We start from the raw sequence: 22,010 nt of genomic DNA on the forward strand, positions 1-22,010 counted from the left end.
GTGCTTTCTTTCTTATCCTTTTTCTTATTCCTTTTTGAGTAGATATATATAATAACTATATATATATATCTATCCTTAATATAGCTAAAGGTCTCTCCTAATTATAGATATATAGAAAGAGGCTTACTACTAGAAGTGTTAAGTATATTATTCTTCTTTAATTTAATTTAGTAACTTCTAATTAGTTTTTTACTATAGGGATTAGTTAAAAAGATAAATCCCTATAAGAGTTAATTCTAGCTATATTTCTAGGGGAAGATTAGCCCCTTCTTATATCTTAATACCTCTTAGGATCACCTCCTAGCTAATACGCTCTAAACTACCTACTAGCTCCTTTATATCTACTAGGGGTATCTTAAGTATAATTCTATTATTCTTTACTTAGTATTAATAGTATATATTACTATTAATAGTAATTATAGCTATCTTATTATCCTAGTAGATAATATAAATTACTAATCTATATTACCTTCTAACTTATTATTTAAAGTAGAAAAGTACTATAAAGACTTCCTTAAATAAGTAGTATATTAGAGGGAACTCTTATAGCTTACCTAAGTATTTATCTTTAATAATTAGAATATAAAAGGTTTTTAAGATTACTTTAAAAAGGTAATAGAAGATATCCTAGAAGATATAATAATATAGATAAATCGCTTTATTTTCTAATTTTAAACGTAAGATAACCTTCTTTATATAAGTTTTAGTATATATTTCGTATTATATCTATATTAGACTATATATCTTCACCTCCTAAACGTTTTTAATTATGCGTTTAAAAGCTTTAAAGCTTAGATAGCTAGAATAAAGATGCTATAGGTATATATTATCTAACTGATCTCTATAATAGTTATATATATCTTATCTATAAGGGGCTTTTACTAGCTAGGTTATAGTGATAATATATATAAAACTTACTAATATACTTTTAAGAGGGTATAAAGAAAGGGGGTTATATTTAAGGAAGACTAAATTATGCTTTTAGATTAGTATAGTAATAACTACACTTTGAGTAAGGTTTCCTATGCGTAAAATATAGTTAAGTCTATAAAATTAGATCTTTTATGCGTTAAGTTAACTTTTAGATATAATATTAATATAAAAACCTTTAATATAAGTGACGTCCTTAAGTGTGAGGTTGCTTAATACCTATCTATCTTAGTTTTTGAAAATCCCTTTAAGAATATAGGTTCTTTAGCTTAAAATTAGAATTTAGGTTATACCTGCTTTTATAATATCTTTTAGGCTAGACTTTATATAGGAGTTATTTAGTAATAGCGATTTATTATTAATTAAGTGTATAATACTGCAGTTATTATAAACTATATTATGTGAGAAGATATATAGTAGGGTAGAGGTGTTAAGTAAGTATATCCTTAGTATAAATGCTTTAGGAAGGCTTTATGAATTAATTATTATAGCTATAATATTAGATAGGACTTTAGTGTTTAACTTCTAATTAGATCTATTATTCTAACTACTTCTTCTCTTATAGTTTTTATGCTACTAGCCTCTTCTACTATATAAGCTACTTCTTCTATAGTTAGTATTACTTATTTAGTTTAAGATCTATCCTTTATATATAATTATAGCTTTAATATTTATCTACTTACCTTAATTAAGCTTAGAAAGGATTTCTTAAGCTTTATTATTATTTATAGAGATTTAGTAGAACCTATAAGACCTCTTATAAGTATACTTTAGGCATCTATAAGCCTTAAGGGTTTAAGGATACTCTTCTCTATATAGGTAGCTATTAAGATATATATTAGAGGGGTTATTAGACCTCCCTCTTAAAGTAGTAAATAGTATATTTAATCTCTAAGACCTCTTAGTGAGTAAGTACTTATAGGCTAGAGCTGAGAAGATAATTTTATACTGCTCTAGAGTATATATTAGAAACTTTAAATTAGTGTTTATAATAAGTTATATAAGCTTAATATAAGCTTAATTTAGAGTAAGTTAGTATCTAACTGCTTTAAGGAAGGTTTATAATATAAGTTCTCTTTAGATCTTTAGGATATTAAGTCTTTTTACTTCTATATAGTAATAATATTACTTTATATATTAAGTAGAGGGGTTAATATTTAAATTAGCCTTTTTAAGTGAATAAAAATAGTTCTTATGGACTGTATTAGTGATTATAAGTGTAGTAGGTATAAGCTATCTCTTAATCTTATATATAAGTGCTTATAGAGTTACCTCTAATTAGGTTTTATTATTTAGGATAGCTAATTTAGCATTAGTTAGAATAAGGTTTAAGACTGTCTTATTAACTTATATCTAGAGGTTGAAGTAATATATTAAGAGGGTCTATTAATCTGAGGAGGTTACTATATAATCTTTAACTGCTATATTATATTCTAACTTAATATCTTTATAAATAGTAGTTTGAGGTGTTTATAGAGACTTTAGGAGGGAGGATAATCCTCCTAACCTATTAGGAATAATACTTATTTCCTCCTTATTTCTTTAGGTTTCTATAGTTAGATAAGTATTCTTTAGTATGCTCTTAGTAGCTTCTATTAGACGTTTAGCCTCCTCTAGATATTACTTTACCTATTTATTATATTCCTCTTAGTATTTTGTGTTTAGGAGGGTTTAATACTTAGTAATAAATTTAGAGATCTTTAGAGCTATAGTTATTTATAAAGGGTTAGTGTAATTATCTATATCTAGGTTAATATGGTTTTAAAGGCCTCTTAAGCGTATATAGAACTTAAAATAGGTGTATTATATAGGCTAGTTGCTTCTTAATATAAGAATATCTCCTATAAGGGGAATTTTATTATTAGTAGAGGATATAATAGATAAGGATAATAAAGGAATTAATAAAAAGGATAGGAATAGGTTTCTTATATATAACTTATAATAGAGAGGTAATTTAAGCTATTAATAAAGCTAGGCTTATAACTCTTATAAGTTATAAGTATATAGGTTATTAGGAATAAAGGTATATTATAGGAGTAACTATTTAGAAGGGTAGTCTATATTATAGGCTAATATCTACACGCGCAGCTTATATAATACTATATGTTATATAATAAGTAGTAAGGCTGCAGCTTAGATTGAGGTGTTATAGTTAGCTATCTAACAGTAGGGTCTATTAATAGAAGCTGGGGATTAATACGTTATAATAGTATACTGAGGTTATAGTCTAAGTCATAAGTTGTAGGCTGTAGTAAATTAGGTCTTTTAGAGACTAAAGTAATTAGTCTTAAGTTTAATAAGTAATTTATAGTAAAAGTAAGCTGAGAGTATCTATGAGGATGAATACTAAGTTGATTACTGAAGAGCTATAGAAGTCTAATCCTAAGCCTAGCTTATAGTTATACTATATATAAGTCCTAAACAGTCTCTCTATTCTAAGACTAATAAGATCTAGGTAGTCCCTAAAAGTAGACTGCTATCTCTATATTAGTCCTCTTATTAGACTGCTTATCTTCTATTAGTCCTTCTTATTATTATATGACTTATATTATAGTTCTTTTATTCTAAGTAAGTCCCTATTATTCCTATAATTCTATAGTATAAATATCCTATCCTAGCTGCTTAACACTTAGTAGGTTAGTTAACTGTTATTTATATATAATAGGTTATAATATTAGGTCCCCTCTCTATAGGTTTTATCCTTAAGACCTAATATAAATAGGTTATTAGTCCTAGGTTAGGGATCTGTTAATTATGCTTCCTGATTTACCTATGATGTTAACGCTATATTAAGTTGTATTTAAAAATTGAAAAAGAAGTTGCCTGCTACTAAGCTTAAAGATTGTAAGTATGAGGTTTTAATTAAATATATTAATTCTCGTTCCCTACTTAGCGATATACTTTATACCTATTGCTTTTAAGCTAAAGTTCCTTACTGTTTTAGCAAGAAGTTATCTTAATATTATATATATATTAAGGTAAAGAAGCCTTACGATAGTGTCCTAGTGGCTTTAACTTATATAGCGGCTTCTTTAGTTCTTTTTTTTTTTTTTTTTTTTTTTTTTTTTTTTTAAGGGGGTNGGGGGTTTTTTTTTTTTTTTTTTTTTTTTTTTTTTTTTTTTTTTTTTTTAAGTGGCTGATTTGCTTTTTTGTAGTATAAAGGTTAAATAAGTAGTAGAAGGAGTAGGATGAGAAGGAGGAAAAGGCTAGTAAAGAGCTGCTTACGCTTTATTAGGAGTTTGCTTATTTATAGACTTAAATAGCTAAGGCTATTAGTTACTTAAGCTGTATTTATATAACTAGGAAACTAGTGAGGGAACGCTAAATTGAGGCCTTTAAGTGGGGGATATAGGAGATTAATAAGGAGGATAGTATGCTTCTAGTGTTAGATACCTATAAGAGGTGGGTAGTAAGTAACTTTTAGGCTGTTAAGGTACTAAATAATCCTCAGTAGTAGGAGTTTAGGCTTAGTTTAAACTTTATTAAACTTAGTCCTTTAGTTCTTAATATTAGTAGTGCTTTAGTGTTATTTTAGTTTATTTCTAGTATCTTTAGGTGAATAGATATATTTTCTCGTTATATTAGTCTAAGGCGTCCTCTTAGTTATGCTTATGCTAATAGGAGTTATATCTTTTATTTTTTAGCTTCTCTTTATTTCTATTATATTTCTTCTTATATTTGTTTCTCTTTTTTGTTAGCGTACTTTATATATTCCTTAAATTCTTCTAGGGTTATAAGTGGGCTTAGTTTATCCTAGGGATTAATATAATTAAGTGTCTTAATATACTTATTAATTTTATCTTAATATTTAAGTAGGTTATTATTAGGTTCCTATATATTATCTTTATATCTATAGTTTTTCTATTTAATAAGGTATTCCTATTTGTTATCTTTATATTAGTAGTTAAGTAGTTTTTCTACTTTATATTCTGGTTTATTATCTTCTATAATAATAAGGTTATTTGTTTATGATCCTCATAGTGCTAGCTTGAGAAGTGAAATATAGAATACTAGGTGATACTTTATAGTTTCTAGGAGTTTAAGTTTATAGTTAACTAGTGAGATAACTTATGAGATTTTAAAAGGTTTAAGTTTTTTATAGTTAAGTTTGTTGCTTAGTTGTTTTGTTTTAATGTTTTGCTATATAAAGTAGGCGCTATCTCCCTCTTTTAAGGTTAGTCCTTTAATCCTTTATTTATTACTGAATTTTAATATTTATTATTAGATAAATTTAAGTTCTTTATATATATTATCTTAGATATCTTTAATTTATCGTACTAAGGTAGTAGCTTTAACTGTAGCTAGGCTTATTTAGGGTTCTCTATAGGTGGTTAGTTTAAATCTATAGTTAAGGTAGAAGGGGGATTTTTTAGTACTTTCTCTGATTATACTATTATAAGTAAACTAGGCGATTAGTAAAAGTATAACCTAATTATCTTAGTTATAGTTAATATAGGCGTAGAGGTAGGTTTTAAGGATTTAATTGATTTGTTCTATTTATCTATTAGTCTATAGGTAGAATATAGTAGATATTAATTATTTAATACTAAGTTATGCTATAATTAACTTCTAAAACTTAGAGGTAAAGATCTTATCTCTATCTAATATAATCTCCTTAGGTGTACTATAATTAGTGATAATATACTTAAGGAAGGTATATATATATTCTTTAGCGTTACTTACTTTTTTATATAGGATGAAGTAGGTATACTTTATAAGTTAGTCTATTATAATAAGAATATTATTAAAGTATACTCCTATGAGGGGTTCTTATAACTTTAGTAGTTTAACGATAAAGTTAAGGGATATAGATTATTAAGCGGTTTATAGTATAAGTAAAGGTTATAGTATACTATAAGGTTAGTATTAAGTAGGTTTGCTTTTTAGGTATACCTCATAATTCTTAATTGCTTTTACTATACGTTCTCTTATAACCTTTTCTCTATATTATTATTATAGTTGTTTTTAGGTCTTTATGACTCCTTAGTGACTATATATAGGGTGTGTATGAAATTCTATGATTGCTTTATCGTTTAGTTTATTAGTTAGGCTAGTATTAGATTGTCTAGCTATTATTAGGAGTTTAGCTGCTAGTATTAGGTCTCTGTTATCTTATTATTTAAGAATTACTTAGGTCTTTTTAGGTACTAAGATATTATAGTTTAGTTATTAGCTGAAAGCGTCTACTCTGCTGTTATCTGATCCTTTTTGATAGATTATTTAGAAGTTAAATTCTAAGAGGAATTCTAACTATTAGATTTATTATTTATTAAGTATTTTTAAGGTTATGAAGTATGAGAGATTCTTATAATCTAAGTATATAAGTACTTTATGAATTATTCCTAAGAGTTTAGGTTTTTATTCTTTAAAGGCTTTAATAATTGCTATAAGCTTTTTATTATAGATCTAGTAGTTAAGTTTTAGTCTGTAGAGCTTATGAGAGAAGAAGGCGTAGAGGTGTAGGCGTCCTTCTAAATCTTATTGCGATAGTTATACTCTAATTATGTAGTTAGATGTATTAGGTTCTATTTTGAACTGTTTTATTAGGTTTAGGATGATTAGGATAGGTTTGCTAGTGATAAGATTTTTAATCTTTTAGAATATTATTTATTATAGTTCTTCTTATATGAAGGGTATGTCTTTATAGCTAAGGCTAGTAAAAGCTATATTAATCTTACTATAGTCTTTAATAAATTTGCAGTAGAAGTTAATAAAACCTAGGAATCTTTAGACTTCCTTAAGGTTATTAGGTATTAGCTATTCCTTAATAGTTTTAACTTTATTTCCTAATATATAAACCTTTCTAGGGGTGATAGTGAATCTAAGGTATTCCACTTTTTATATGTGAAATTTGCTTTTTTTAGGTTTAACTAAGAGTTTAGTTTCTTAAAGGGCTTATAAGATATAGTGAATGTCTTCTTTATACTTCTTAAGTATAAGTGAGAAGATAAGGATGTTATCTAGGTAGATAACTATATAGATATTAATATACTTATGTAGTATTATGTTAATTATATTTTAGAATGTTATAGGTATGTTAGTAAGATTGAAGGGTATAATGAGGTATTTAAAATATCTTTTTTGTGTTTAGAAAGTAGTCTTCTATTCTTTACCTTACTTTATTTAGATTAGGTTATAAGCCCCTTTAAGGTTAAAGGCTGTAAACTAGTTAGCTCTATATAGGAGTTATCTTATCTTATTTATAAAGGGTAATAGGTAATAATTTTTAATTGTTATTTCGTTAAGTATATAGTAGTTAATATATAGTTATAGTTTTTTGTTTTTCTTAGGTATAAATAGGATAAGGCTTCCTATTAGTGATATTAAAAGTTTAATATAACCTTTCCTAAGGTTTTCTTTAAGGTACTTATTTAGAGCTTCTATTTCTATTAGGTTAAGTCTATAGATTTTGTTAAATTATAGTTCTTTTCCTTCCTTAAGGGGGATTTTATAATTAAAACTAGTATATTTAGGTAGTTTAATCTCTAATTTAGCTGTAAAGAGTTTCTTATAAACTCTATACTCTTTTAGGATAGATAGAAGTAGATCGTTCTTTTATTTAAGATCTATTATTATTAATAGTTATAATATGGCTTGCTTTACCTTAAGGTAGTAGATATATTATCTTATAGTTTCTTACTATATTAGCTTATTTAAGGCTTGTTTTTAATAAGGCTGCTTAGGAACTAAGTTGTTATAGTCCTAATAGAGTTAGCTTTTGCTCTAATCTATCTATAGGTTGCTTATTTATAGCTAGGGTAGTTTTAGTATTATGTTATACGTTCCTAGATTAGTAATATTAAATTAGATTCTTTCTTTTTAATTTAAGTAGCTTATCTTAAGAGGTGCAGTCTTATTATAGATAGTACCTCCTTTATATTTAAATTCTTCTCCTTCTGCTATATGTAACTAGTATAATTGTTCTTTTTCTCCCTATAGTACTCTTAGCTTATTAATAGCTTAGGGGGTGATAAAGTTTGCTTTAGCTTTATTGTTGATTAGCGTAAGTGTTATCTATTAATTAATAATAACTTTAAGTTCTATATTACCTTAATATTCTTATGATATTTAGTGGATAAACCTTTTCCTTATTGCTTATTGTGGTTCTATATTGGTAGGTGAGTTTAGTTTTTTAACTGCTTTAGGTGTCTTAGGTAGGTGATTTATTTCCCTTCCTGTTATGCTTTTATAAGGCTGTTTTTGTGATATCTAACTTGAGGAGGTTAGGGTTTATTCTTTGTAATTCTCTAGGTGTATGCTTTTTCCTTATAGTGGATTTGGTATTTATTGCGTTAGTATTTGTCTTATTTTATTTATTTATTATAGAGGTATTTTATAGGAAATTGTTAGTTGGGGGTGAATATAGTGATGTTGCTATTAAACTTTCTGAGTTCCTATCTAATGAGGGTGTGTGTAGTGTAGATGTTTTATAGAGGACTGTTATTATATTGTTTAGGTTAGAAATAGTAGTTATACTTATCTCTTATATAGATTTTATAATAGTTAAAGAAATATTATGTTTAAAAGAGGTGTTAATAGTTAGGGTTAGTAATTTTAAGGTAGGGGTGATCTTTAGTCCTAAGTTATAGGGTGTGATATATTCTTAGTTTTATATTAGGTATATTATAAAGTTTAATAAACTATTTGTTATTATATAGGTTGATTTATTTATATATAATTTGTTTAAGTGTATTATCTTTCTTAGATTCCTCTTTAGAGCTAGTATTATCCATACTAAGGGTAAGCCTATAGGTGATCTCTGCCTAAGTATATTAGTATATAATATTATAAGGTTTATCTAAGTTATAAGGAGAACTTTCTCCTTCTCTAAAAGTCTAGTTATTTGTGAGATTAAATAGTTGCTATTCTTTTAGGGGGTTATATTTATAATTTAGTTTGTTATTAGATTTTTTCCTTATCTATTCTTTTAGTGTTATGTAGGTAGTTTAGTTTAGGAGTTTATAGCTAGTCTGATTTTAGCTATTAGTTGTTTTTAGGGTAGAATTAGGAGTTAGTTAGAGTTGCTATACTTATAGTATCTTATTAAGTTATTCTTAGGTTTTTCTATAGATTTTGCTATTACTAGTATGTATTATTACTAGGGTTCTTAGATATATATCTAGTGTGGTTATATTATACTTAAACTGTTTAGAGTTGCTATCCTTTAGGTAGTATCCTAATATTTCCTTATCTTTAAGATAAATCTAATAGTTATTATTATAATATCTAGTCTAGGACTAGGATATATATAGGACTTTAGTAATAGTGTTAACTTATTAGGGTTATTTAGTTATTAGTTTCTAGGGAAGCTTCTTTAGCTGCTTATAGTCTCTAGTAATATATCCTTATTTATTGTAGTTATAATACTTAGGGTTCTAAGGCTTTTTGTTATTAGGTTTAGTTATTATGCTAAGATCTATAGGTCTACTATATTATCTATAGGTAGTACTTTAGTAGGTGTTATTCTAGTTGTTATAAGGTCTGTTATTATTCTACTAGGGGTTAAACTTCTACTAGGGCTGCTATTAGTATTTATATCTAGAGTTTAGTCTTTATTATTTTTTGCCTTTTTCTTTATAGTGTTTAAAAAGTTAATTATTAATCTTAATAGTAAGGTTAGTATACTAAAGAAAGTCTTTAGGATGGTTGATCTTAATAATCTTATCTTTAACTTTATCTTTAAGTCCTTAATAGAATATAAAGATCTTAGTTTCTTTAGTGAGGTTAAGTTAGATACTAAGTTATCTAAATATAGTAGTATATTCTTTAGTTAACTTTATCTGTTATAGCTATATGAGGTCTCTCTTAGTTTATTATTTCTTATTAGGGTCTTAGAAGAGAGAGTAGAAGGTATCTTTAAATCCCTTAAAGCTGCTATAGATATTATAAATCTTAGTAGAGTATTTATCTAAGGTTTTATACTTAAGGAACTCTTCTTAGATAGGTTTAAACTATTTAAGGGCTTATCCTTATAAGTAAGTAGTAATATAGATAACTTTCTTAGTCTAACTAGTGAAGTCTCTATAGTAGAAGTTTTAGTAGTTCTTAACTTAGATTAGGAATAACTTAAGTTATTTAGAGGTGCTATTATAAGTAATTAAGGCGCTAAGCTTAAGCTTCTGTTATCCTCTAGTAGGGGTTATAATAATATTAGTAGCTGTGCGTAAGGTGTAGATTTCTTCCTAGAGTTCTTTAATATTAGCGTTACTATTTTATCCTCTAAATCAGATAACTTCGTTTTCTAGGTCTATAATATGCTAAGGGCTGTTTCCTAGTTGTTATATTATTTCTTTAAGGCCTTAAAGTTCTATAGTAGTGTTATTATATATAGTCTAAACTTTAGTAATATCGTTATCTCCTTTCTTAACTCTAGCTTAAAAGCGTTTATAGGTGTCTTTTTTTAGGGTTACTTTATCGTTAAAGTCTACTGCTATAAGGACTCCTTTAAATTCTTCAGCTAGGTTTTAGACTAGCTGCTATAAAGAGGAGGAGGTCCCTAAAGTAAGTAACTTAGCGGAGGTGTATGAAGATATATTTATCGTTTTACTATTAGTAGGTGTTAATAGTTAACTTACTGAATAGGAGTAATTAAAGTGTTATAGTTAGCTATCTAATAGTAGGGTCTGCTAATAGAAGCTAGGGATTAATATATTATAATAGTATATTAAGGTTATAGTCTAAGTTATAGGTTATAGGCTGTAGTAAATTAGGTCTTTTAGAGATTAAGGTGATTAGTCTTAGGCTTAATAAGTGATTTATAGTGAAGGTAAACTAAGAGTATTTATAAGGATAAATACTAAGTTGATTACTAAAGAGCTATAGAAGTCTAACCCTAAGCCTAGTTTATAGTTATACTATATATAAGTCCTAAATAGTCTCTCTATCCTAAGACTAATAAGATCTAGGTAGTCCCTAAAGGTAGACTACTATCTTTATATTAGTCCTCTTATTAGACTGCTTATCTTCTATTAGTCCTTCTTATTATCATATAACTTATGTTATAGTTCTTCTATTCTAAATAAGTCCCTATTATTCCTATAATTCTATAGTATAAATATCCTATCCTAGCCGCCTAACGCCTAATAAGTCGGTCAACTGTTATCCATGTATAACGGGTCGTAACATAAGGGTATCGCAACAACTGCATTTTTTGGTTGCTTCGTTTAGGCGTTTTGTTATGCCATCCAAAATGCTGGTTGAAGTATAGTGCAGAGAAAAACCGCTGGAAATGTCTATAAGAAGCGCTTTTCCATTCTGCCGACTACTAATGGTCGAGGAGACCTTTGAATCTCCGGTTTTGATTGCATTTTAACTGGGATTGCGCAATATTCAGCGATGGCAGACCAGTTTCTTGGGCACTGGCGAAGCGCGACTGACGATAACAATCTCACACTTCATGGATTCCGTCGGTTCAAAACGGCACACCTAGTAAATCTGCGGTATCTTGAAGCAGAAATTGCGAAGTTGGATCACGTCCTATACTAAGTCGGGTTGCAGTTTGGAGTTGAGATTTCTTCTCGGGACAGATTAGGCTTGAAACACTGCATGAAAGATGAAGCAGCACCTGATCTAACTTCAGCGATCACGCAAGACACTATTTTAGAGCTACGTGAGTTGCTCAAGCAGTATGGTGAGTGAGCAGACACAAGGCCACGCTCGAATCACTCTAACCTCTCAACAAACTGGGTAGACGAGGCGCTTACTTCCTTCAACAACATAATGGGAATGGAAACTTTTTCTCTTATCGACGACGAGAAACAATCCAGCCTGAGGACCGACTTGACTCTGCCAGAAATCTACAAAACAAGGCTTCTTAGGGCCGACCTAGGCACACGTACGCGAACCGATCCGTTCGAACGCTGGATCCACCAATGTTTGCGAGCTTTCCGATATCGCAAACTTTCAATGAAAGCCCGCAACAACACAGAAGATCTTGGGTTATTCAATAAGAACGATCTTTGGTCACATCAAAACTCCATCATGGTTGCTGCAATCGCGGGGCGCGTGATTACTGCTTTAATGATTGGTATCTTTCTTGTTGTCCCGCTAGCAATCCTGTCGGCCGATCTTTCTCGAAACAATCAGTTGGCGATTGTGTCGGCTTGCATCTTGATCCTATCAGTTGCGGTTGCTACGATGCTAAGAGCTTCTAACTTCGAGATGATCGCAGTCTCGGCCGCGTATGCGGCTGTGCTGTCTGTTTTCATATCAAATGGCTCCGAGAACAGGTGTTAGACAGTTCTTTTGCTGCTTGACTACGACCACCCTAATGAGTGTGCAATCGGGCATTGCATGTTTTGTCAATGAACCAAATTCTGCTTGCTGCTTAAATTGTAACTCGGAAGTTCAGTAGTCAGCACCAGAAATATTTCAAGCCCGAGCATCGCGCTAGGAATAACAGTCATATTATCATTTCAACATTATCTTCCCGCTGGTCTTCCGCGGAAATCATTATTCCCCAAGTTTCCAGACACCAGCCCCGAGTTTGCAGCCTCCGGGTCATGCCGTTTCGTGCCCAGGTCCAAGAACCCGGGATCCGTTCCGCCGTGGAACCGCACCCACATCCGACCCGATTCCTGCTGGATCCGGTCCAGCTCCGGCGCCGCGCGTCCATTCTCCCGGAAGAACGACATATTCCTTGCCAGTCTCCCGCCGTCTCTCGGCTGGCCCGGCTCACTGGTAGCACTAGAGCCGATTCCTCCGCCAGCGGCTTGCGGACCCATTTTATCATGCAACCCGAAGAAGAGCAACGGGAGCACGTTGCCCTTCCACACCGGCTGCTCCGGGTCGGTGTAGTTCTTGATGATGACCCAGCCGAGGAGGAAGGCGCAGCAGGCGACGAGGACGGCGGGCAGCGCAATGTACTTGCTGTCGAAGTAGGTGCACGTGCTGCTCGCCCATACTTCACCAAGTGCCTGGGCGCCCCGGTTCTTGAGGGCGTCGACGCCCTGGTGAATGTCTGGGCCGAGACCCGTCATGCGGAACTTGTTGGTGACGGCCCATGCAAAGCTGTCCATGGCGCTCGCCAGACTGGCTACCGTCGCATTCTTCTCGGCCCACAACGGTGTCAGCCACCACGAGTCGTAGCAGTTGAGATGGCCACTCTGCATGTTGTCGTATCTACATGAGGCGCTGAAGAGGTCGACGCTGAGGAAACTTGACAACGCCGAAAAGAATGTGCCGTCCATCTTGTATAGACAGGCGTTAGGTACCAGGCGGATGTCATTGTCGGCGATGGTATAGTTCGTCCAGGTGCGACCCGGGACATCGAGTGCGTCGCTCTGGTTGTTGAAGTCGTACCAGGTGCCGTCATCAAGCACGCATGGGCTCCGGCGGGCTGTGTAGTTACCGTATCCCGAGTAATAGTACGAGCCCTGAGATCCGAGCTCGGCCTTATTGGGCACCGCCGTCGTGGTGCGGACGAGCTTCTCTGTCAGAGTGTTGTTCTCGTACTGGGCGAAATACTCCTTCATGCAAGGGTACAGAACGCACGAGGCGGCGATGTAGTCCCCTAGATCGCCGTAGGAGTTCATGTTTGTTTCGGTGACGCGATGCGGACACTCGAGCTTGGGTATCCCCGTCGAGTTGTCCGACGTGCAAGGCGAGCTCGAGATCATGAGCATGCTGAAGTTTGCAAGCGAGACTGCCGACGCCGCCGCAAAATCCTCGGTGAAGAGACTGGTGTACGCGCTGAGGTTGCTGTACCCCATCCACATGTAATTGCCAGACATGATGTTGATGAAAGCGTCTCGATCTGGCAGCGTGATGTTGCTCACATTGTTGGGCCCGCTGACGAAGCTCGTCGTGTCGATGCACTTGCTGCACATGCCGATGCTCGCATGCGTGACGCCTGTGCCGTAGTCCGGCCATGTGCAGTTACCACTGGGGCAGCTGACTTGGACGTTGCTGTACTGGCTGTTCGGGTCTGTTATTCCCTGGATCATGGTACTCTTCATGTCCACCTCAATCTCATATGAGCCTGCACCCACCCGGTAGTAAGCTGATGAACCGGGGACGTAGTTGGCAGCCGGGATGGACGAGTTGATGTGGTCTTGTAACATGGGACAGGTGCTTGTCCGGACGGCTTGCTGGGTGACGGGGCCGACGGACAGACTGGCGATGGTTACCAACGCGGCCCCGATGGCAAGCAGGCCAGCAGACGTAAATCCCATGTTCCATATCAACACCGCCAGGAGTTTCATGGAGCCGAGGATAGACCGACTGGCCGCATCAAAGTCCTGGAGGTGGTGAAGTGGGCGCGTCTGCTCAGTGAACCAAGTCCACTTGATCTGGCCAATGATTTCCGCAACGGCGGCGACGATGGCCGCCCGGAGAAAGGTCGACAGAAAGGCAATGGCGGAGTTGAGGTTGATGTCGAACGGCCATTCTGGCATGTAACGGCCATCGTAGTACGCGAGAAGAGCGATGATGGCAACGAGAAGACCGACCGCGACGAACACCGTGAGGAGCTCGAGGGCCCAGTAGCTAAGCACATGGCGGGTATGGCTTGGCCTCGGACTCGGACTGACTGAAGGTTGGCGTTGAAATGGCGGGCCAGCTGCGGGCGGCGGGTGCAGCGACGTGGGGGGCGGTTTCTTGGCTTCGTCCTCGCCGTGGAAGGGCCACTGAGGAGGCTGCTTGTCGTCCTCTACCTCCTGGAAAGGCCACCTATGTTCTGGCACGGCATTTTGTGCGGAGCCATTCGCGGGCGCGTGTTGTGGTTGTTGATGAAAGGTCGGCGAGGGCCGGTCTTCGAGCTCCCAGGCCTTTTGCGATGATGCCATGCTCAAATAGGTGGTTTCCGCCCAGAATCGTTGCGGTTAACGTTGAAGCATGGAAATATCAAACCGAGGTGCTCTGAGCACATTCAGCCTTAAGCAAGAAGGACAACAGGTGCCCTTCATTGTTGGGATGGGCGGGCGCCCCTAAAGAGACGGAAAATAATCAAGCTTGTCACGAAGGTTGATCATAAAGAACCGAAATTAGAGGCTCCATGGAAGCAGACCTACCCCGGCCATCAGGATGATTAACCTTAGACGCACAAACAACAGCCTCACCTCTGAATCGTCGACGACCACGCGTCAATGCTCGGATAAAAACATGGAAAATACGTCAAATTCAATTGAGTCGTCAGCGCTGAAATGGTCCAATCCATTTCTGTAAAGCTCTCTTTTCTGCCCAGGCTGCTTCATCCTCAATCAGGTCCTCCGTTAGTATGATCGGCCATCGTCCAGTTCCCCGGGCGCCCCGACACATGGATAGGTCCAGCCTTAAACTCCACGAAGAGTTCGTGATCCAATGAGAGGCATCATGTCCATTGTTTCATATCCAGCAGTATCCACACAAGCAACAAGCGAGTTGGTCGGACCTGGGACCTGACTCGAGAAATTCTCCCATGACGATAGCTAGCTGACGATCCATTTCGATCACCGCCTTACCCAAATAGCGATGCGCTTTCGCGGTGGCAAATTATCGTGTTCATCAACGTGCGCCGGCATGTCTATCCGTTCGGACAATCATGGTCCCCGGCGACCGAAAGAGTATAGCAAATACATAAGCTAGAACCGCACTGAACTCGTGTCGTTATTTCTGAATAAGACCATAAAGCTGCATACTATCCTCTCACTTGCGCGACACGAACGGTGTCTTCCAGTAGCCGGGGAAGTGCGTGGGCAGCTTCTGAGCAATCCACCTCACGATTGCCGCGCTGGTCTCCTCCGGCTTCTCCATCGCAACCCAGTGCCCCGCCTCGATGCTCACCTCGGTGAGGTCATCGCACAATTCCCGCATGGGCTCACTCAATCTCGAAATGGAAGTATCGCAGACGCTGTCCCATCGTGCCTCCACAAAGAGGACGGGGTACGACAGCCGGCCTCCGTTCGGTGCCTTTAGGGTGTACGCCTTGTTGGCCGGGTGGTTGCGGTAGTAATCATTCGGGCCCTCGAAACCGTTCTTCTCAAACTCTGCGACCATGCGATCAAACGCCGGCTTGTCGTTCTTGAACAGCGTCGACTCGAAGGGCGTGTCTGGCGCCTCTGGGAGGCCGCCGAACCAGCCCCCGGTCTTCCGAACTGACGCGGTAAAAGCGGGCTTGCCGTAGGTCTGCGGACTTCCGCCTCGGTAGAACAGCTTGACGGTGTTGGTGACGTTGGCCGCTAGCTGGCTGGCACTGGCTTCAGGCTGCTCGGTGTGGAACGCCTGGTAGTCCCATTGAGCGAGCGGGTACTGGTCCTCGGGGTACAGTTCGCGGTTGGAAAGGGCGACGAGACCCTCCAGGCCATTCGCGAGGACTTGGTACGGGACCGTCATGCAGCACACGCCGACGCACTTCTCCGGGTGCTGCGCGGCGAGGCCCCAGACGAGGCCGGCACCCCAGTCGTGTCCGATCCACACCGCCTTGTCACGGCCGAGGTGGGCGAGCAGGGCCAGCATGTCCGATACATGGTGCTCCAACGCGTAGGCGGATGTTTCCTTGGGCACGCTGGATCGTCCGTAGCCGCGGGTGTCGGGCGCGATCGTGCGGAAGCCGAGCGCGGCGAGAGCGAGCAGCTGAGGCTTCCACGACTCGCCGTTGGCGGGCCAGCCGTGGATGAAGATGACCAGCGGTCCCTGAGAGGGCCCAGCAGACCAGTAGAAGGTGGTCTTGTCGCCGCTGTGGGTGAAGGTGTTCTCGGTGAGCGTTGTCGAGGCCATGGCGGGGTATGTCTGTTGGACCTCGGTGAAGATTGAGATCAGATGAAGATGGTGGACTTGATACTTTGCACAGGAGCTAAGGACAATATTTATAATGATGGGTCGCGGTGAGGGGAATCCTGTTACACATACCCACTTCTCCTCTTTAGGCTCGTCGTATGTCGATTCCGTGTCGCCAAAATGCAAGTTTCTTACTCAGATAAACGCAAGTCCCTTATTCCACACCGTAACATCCCGTGCGAAAAGTGGAGTCATCCTCACATCTACGGATCTTGGCTTGAGTGTCAACTCTCTACTAGCGTTACCAAGAACCGAGGCAAATCTTCTTTGACTACAGATTAGGAGAAAATGTTCCATCTGCTAGCTACGGCAGATGGGCCAATCGTGATATCAAGCTGACTGATACGATGACCAACAGGCATCGGCGCCATGGAGTTGAGCTGCTTATGAACACCTGATGTCAGGTCATCCAATGAAAAGCAAGATGTTGCTGCATGAGACAAAGTAGCTCTCACCGGCGGGATGTCGCATTACAAATGGAAGCGGTCGCAATATCAGGTCTTGGCGGATGCGGGTTCTGATCCAGGGAATCAGAACTCAGAGAAACTCTGCTGGAGACCCGGATTCTCGGGGACTTGTCATGCCCGTCGCTGATCCAGTCGTCAACTTCGCGCGTGCTGGAAGCGGAAAAGCCTCCCACCAAACCAAGCACTTTGAAAGCTTTCATTGATGTCTGGTTTCACATCACAATTTTCTCAAATATTCTCACGGAAATGAGCCATGACTTTTCAACTAAGCTCTGCTAGACTGTGGAATGGACATTGAAAAAAGAACTTTATCTGTGGTAAGGAATCGCCAGACCTCATACCTAAATAACTGATTCCAACGAATGACTCCACTACTCATCATCTTTGGTCTCGGGCTTTTGTGCGTAAACCACATGACTACGAGATATAGTTCATCAGCAAACCAGTCACACCACCTTTGTTGACGATTTACTCACAGGTTGTAGTAGGCATGGAATGCCGGAGCCTTGAGCTCTTTGCGGACCAACATCAACAAAACTTGAACCTCTTCCTTTGTCCACCCGAGAACACTGCAGAACATTCGCAGCGTAAAGCCCTCCAAGCCATCGAGGAGCATGATCATATTGGTCATTCCTACGTCCTTATAGTAGGGATCCTTTGGCCAAGGCCCAATGGGCAATTTGAACACCTGATGTTTGATGTTAGTAAACCCAGCTTCTTTAGCCCAGCCCTCCAGTCTGGGACCTGGGCAAGGTTCTCGTCCAATTGATTTAAAGCCGTCAAGGAAGTCCTTGGTCCACTTCGAAGTGTGATGATCGTCAGTCAGCGAGCCGTCGTCTGATCTGTACAAGAGATCGTAGTCTTGAAATTCTACCCATCCGCCAGGGTTTGTGTTTCTATAGTCCCGGTTTCTCAGCGTTCTGTCTGAATGCCTGTTCATGTTACTCACTCGTAGATTCTCGACATGAGCTTCGGCCAATCCGAGATAGATGCTGCCATGTACCGACAGAAGGTGAAGTCAAACTTCTCGTTGTGGACCCATTCGCTTTCCACGTCGTCGACCTCAAATTTGACATTTGGCGGCACCCTGTTGCATTGTCAGTCAAGAACACGGGAGATCACATCTCTCTGAGCGGTATCATTACCATTTAGGCTGAATAGCACTCAAATCATTGCCGATGACCTTCTCAGCCTATTAGTTCAACCCAGAAAAACAGTTGTCTAAACGTACCTCTGCGTTGGGGAACAAATCCGATGCCTCGATAGCCCCTGTTGTGCTCGTCAGACTTGTTAGGTACGCGCGAATGTTACACGTCGCACGTACAGATACCTGTACCGGTTCCAATGTCAAGAATGCGATGGGTCTTCTCTTTCGGAACAGGGGCCAGAAAAAGTTTCTTTCCCAAGGTTTTGAGCACCAGCATATGATTGAAATCAAGTCGGTCCATTTCGCTCTGTGCGTGCACCGCAGTTTCTCATTAGCAAGCAAGAGGGGCATGGTTCAACAGTCTCAAATGTACCTCATCGTTGGGAGCAAAGTAGGCTTTCATAACGTCAGCATTCGGAATTCGCAGTAGCAGCAGAGTCCGCAACTTCGCCTCACTTACAGCCGGCCCGAAAAGCATGATAACGTCGGCCATTCTCGGTTGGGTAATCAAGTACGCTTTCAGACAGAGATGCCGAATAAGTTGAACTAAGTCATCAGTATACTAGCTTGATATCAGACACTGAAGCCTCTCACATTCGGCTATCAATCGTTGAAGCAGTATCGGATTGCTGTACTACATGTCAACAAAGTCCATCATCACAAAGAGAAAAGTTAAAGGGTCCACGCACATGTTCCGCCTCATCTACATCAAGGGCGCCAGTCGCGAGATTGCCCACGGCTTCCGGTGAATTTCCTGAAGCAGGTGATGCTGTCTGGGATTTCGGCGCCAAGTTTGGCCCGGTGGTGTCCTTCTGCGCCTCTGACATGCTGTCAGTTTGGATTTCGTAAGAAGCGATCGTCACGGGAAAGAATGCTGTTTGCAAGCTTGATGGGAACGTGCGATTGAAGAAGAGGGGTAGTTTCGGAATTGCCGCTGTCGAAAAACGACACACATTTGTACTTGCCGCATCATTGCTTTGCTTGCGACTTCCAACATCTCGGCGCCCCAATTTTCTGTGCGAGACAGCATGGGTGGTATGCAGCGAACGTTCCATTCTAGTGCCCCTGGAAGCCAATCATAAGTCTGCGGACAATGTCATGATGGGGCTGCCGCACTTTCGCATCCAATATCTATCGGTTCGACACCAATCAGATTCAACCGCTTCGGATTCCCGGACCATTTGCATATGCAACCTGTAGTCGCCCAAACGCATTTTCCTCTTTCAGAGTCAATAACAGCTCACCTGGATCCTCGTCGTATCTTTGCATACGCACGGAAGGCAATGCACTCGAAGCAATGCCAGCCTTGTATGGATTCGTGAATCAGTCCCTGTGCCGCGGTTCAAATGCCTCAACGGCTCTGCGAAGACATGCAGATGCAAGCTGTATCCATAGGTGTGAATGCAAATATTGTAAGTCTCTCCGAAGATTTCAGCTTAGATTAAAAACCTTGCTACGGACTTAAGCCTTTCTACGTTTGTTCGCCCCGAAGCTCAATCGGTTGGCCTGCATTCCCCCCAGGCATTCGTTACTGTGCTCCAGGACATTTTTGATGTTTCTGACGTATGGTCACGCAGTCCCATCTCCTTTCAATGGCTTCTGTCCGTAGACGACGTGTCTGGGGAGAGTCAGCGTTTTCATGATAAACGTTTCCAAAGAAGCAAAATGCTCACATATCAAACTGACTGTGGATCGTGCCACTCTTCAACTCCTCACTCACCTCCTCGATCTGGGTCATCACTGCTTCTCTCGTCCGCCCGAGAACGCCGCAAAACATTTTCAGTGAGAATCCTTCAAGCCCCTCTAGAGTCTGTATCAGGTTCAGCATGCCCAGATTCTTGAAGAAAGTCTGTCTAGGCCATGGCCCAACAGGTACCCTATACTTTCGATGGCTGACGTTCGTAAACCCGCCATGCGACCACACCCAGCCTTCCAGTTGTGGCCCTGGTGCAGGTTCTAGACCCATACTCGCCAAAGTTGTCACAAATGTCCTACTCCATTGTTTCGTGGCGTGGCTATCAGTGAGGGTCCCATCCTCTGAGTAAAGCTCGATGTCCATGTCTTGGAACTCTGCCCACCCCCCTGGGTTGAGATGGCTGTTGACGCAAGTCAGCATCAGACATTTAAAGGACCAATAGTAGCATCTGTGTCGCCGCGATAACGATGAACGTCAAAAAAGAAAAAAGAAGGAAAGTACTCATAGATATTCCTTATCAGCTTGGGCCAATCTCTGATCGCAGCTGCCATGTATCTGCACATGATGTAGTCATACTTTTGATGTCCAACCCAAGAACTTTCGACATCATCTATTTCAAACTTGACGTTTGGGGGAACCCTGAATTGGTTAGCTATGTGAAAGCCCTACACAATGCGTTGATAGCATACTTACCATATTGGCTGGATTGCACTCAAGTCGTTTCCAGTAATCTACTCGCCATTAGTCTTGCGATCCCTGGGTTGAATTGACCCAAGAAGTGTACCTCTGCATGCTGGAAAAGATCGCCCATTTGGATCGCCCCTGTGGCGTAAACTATCAGCACCAAGGCACGTAAGGAATCAGCCGTCATATTCACATTTGCCTGTACCAGTGCCAATGTCCAAAATACGATTGACCCGGTCAAACTCAAGGGGCGCTAGGAAGAGTCTATTGCCAAGAAGCCTGAAAATCAGACGATGGGCCAAATTGAGACGCTCCGATTCCAGCTCATCGTTTGGAAGCGGGTATTCTGGATCTGTTAGAATGCACAAACAAACTTGTTTAATGATGATGCCTTACTCCCGGCTCGATAAGCGTGATATCTTCGTCCGAACTCTTCCGGATAGTCAACGACACTTGACGATAATGACGCGGCGTAGGCTTGCCTATGTCGTGATGAATGAGCGATTGAGTAGAAGGCATTTTACATGATGGCATTCTTACATTTGTTCGTCAATCGTTGAACCACCATCGGTCTTGTAAGTGGTCAGTTAGAACAAAGGAGAAACACCGAAAGTGGTCGTCGGTCAAGGAGCAACAAACGCCATAGCCCTCGTCAGCTTCGAGGGGTTCCTCGTCATCGTCGGCCTCAGCCGCCATAGCCGCTGGGATGGCGGTTGGCTGAACGTTCTGATGCCATGAACCATGTGCATAGGCGGACATTATGGCTTCAGCTAACTTTTTCGGTCAATCGGTGAGCAAATCTGGTTTTGGCACCCACGAAGCCTGCTGTGGGGATGGGCTGAGATGGTGACCCAGACTGCAGTGATTCGTGAGAACGATACTCCGAGGGCGTTGATGATGCGGACGAATGAGACGATTCTGAGAAATTAGAGGGGCTGGAGACCCCCTTTTTCTCTGCTTCCAATGGAAGGACGGGGTTTTATGCAGGTGGGTGTTGACCGAATGCTGTTGGTACCATGGATCCCGTCTATCAGTAGATGCATCCGGAAGGAGCTTATGGAAATGCAGTTTGCAGGGGCGAAAATGTTCTAAGTACCGCCAACAAGGCAACCAGGAATCCAATCCTGGTTCTGCCTGCCCGCCAAGTGAGCAATTTAAGCGCCAATTTCCGCAGCAAGCAGCTCTCGTGCTGTCCCAAACTAAACTTCTCGGAGCCTCGATGATGCAAATACTACCAGCATCCCGATTCCTGGAGCAGGGCTGTTGAAAGTCGCCGCTGTGTTTTGATAAAATACCCATCTGGACACAATCTCACCATTACTTACATGCTTCG

At 39.3% G+C, this 22,010-nt stretch overlaps 4 protein-coding genes across 4 annotated transcripts; 1 reads left to right on the forward strand and 3 right to left on the reverse strand.

Annotated features, from left to right (window-relative positions):
- Positions 1-11,475: 11,475 nt before the first annotated feature.
- GCG54_00005659 (uncharacterized protein) lies at positions 11,476-12,165 on the forward strand (the record flags this gene model as incomplete). The annotated part of the gene is made up of 2 exons (XM_045405677.1): positions 11,476-11,560; positions 11,618-12,165. The coding sequence occupies 2 exons, from the start codon at positions 11,476-11,478 to the stop codon at positions 12,163-12,165; spliced, it is 633 nt and encodes a 210-aa protein (XP_045264779.1).
- A 185-nt stretch (positions 12,166-12,350) lies between these two features.
- GCG54_00005660 (uncharacterized protein) lies at positions 12,351-14,714 on the reverse strand (the record flags this gene model as incomplete). Its single annotated transcript, XM_045405678.1, has 1 exon — positions 12,351-14,714. One exon carries the CDS (start codon positions 14,712-14,714, stop codon positions 12,351-12,353), a length of 2,364 nt encoding a protein of 787 aa, XP_045264780.1.
- Positions 14,715-15,552: 838 nt separating this feature from the next.
- GCG54_00005661 (Epoxide hydrolase A) lies at positions 15,553-16,623 on the reverse strand (the record flags this gene model as incomplete). Its single annotated transcript, XM_045405679.1, has 1 exon — positions 15,553-16,623. One exon carries the CDS (start codon positions 16,621-16,623, stop codon positions 15,553-15,555), a length of 1,071 nt encoding a protein of 356 aa, XP_045264781.1.
- Positions 16,624-17,521: 898 nt separating this feature from the next.
- On the reverse strand, positions 17,522-21,436 carry GCG54_00005662 (putative methyltransferase tdiE; the record flags this gene model as incomplete). Its single annotated transcript, XM_045405680.1, has 16 exons — positions 17,522-17,567; positions 17,627-18,046; positions 18,100-18,237; positions 18,296-18,342; positions 18,382-18,419; positions 18,475-18,604; positions 18,671-18,843; positions 18,892-18,931; positions 18,987-19,125; positions 19,971-20,393; positions 20,495-20,632; positions 20,687-20,724; positions 20,778-20,827; positions 20,871-21,023; positions 21,074-21,159; positions 21,285-21,436. 16 exons carry the CDS (start codon positions 21,434-21,436, stop codon positions 17,522-17,524), a joined length of 2,211 nt encoding a protein of 736 aa, XP_045264782.1.
- Positions 21,437-22,010: the final 574 nt, after the last annotated feature.

The sequence above is a fragment of the Colletotrichum gloeosporioides genome, assembly GCF_011800055.1.
Source record: "Colletotrichum gloeosporioides strain Lc1 chromosome Unknown consensus_41, whole genome shotgun sequence".
Taxonomy (NCBI): Eukaryota; Fungi; Ascomycota; class Sordariomycetes; order Glomerellales; family Glomerellaceae; genus Colletotrichum; species Colletotrichum gloeosporioides.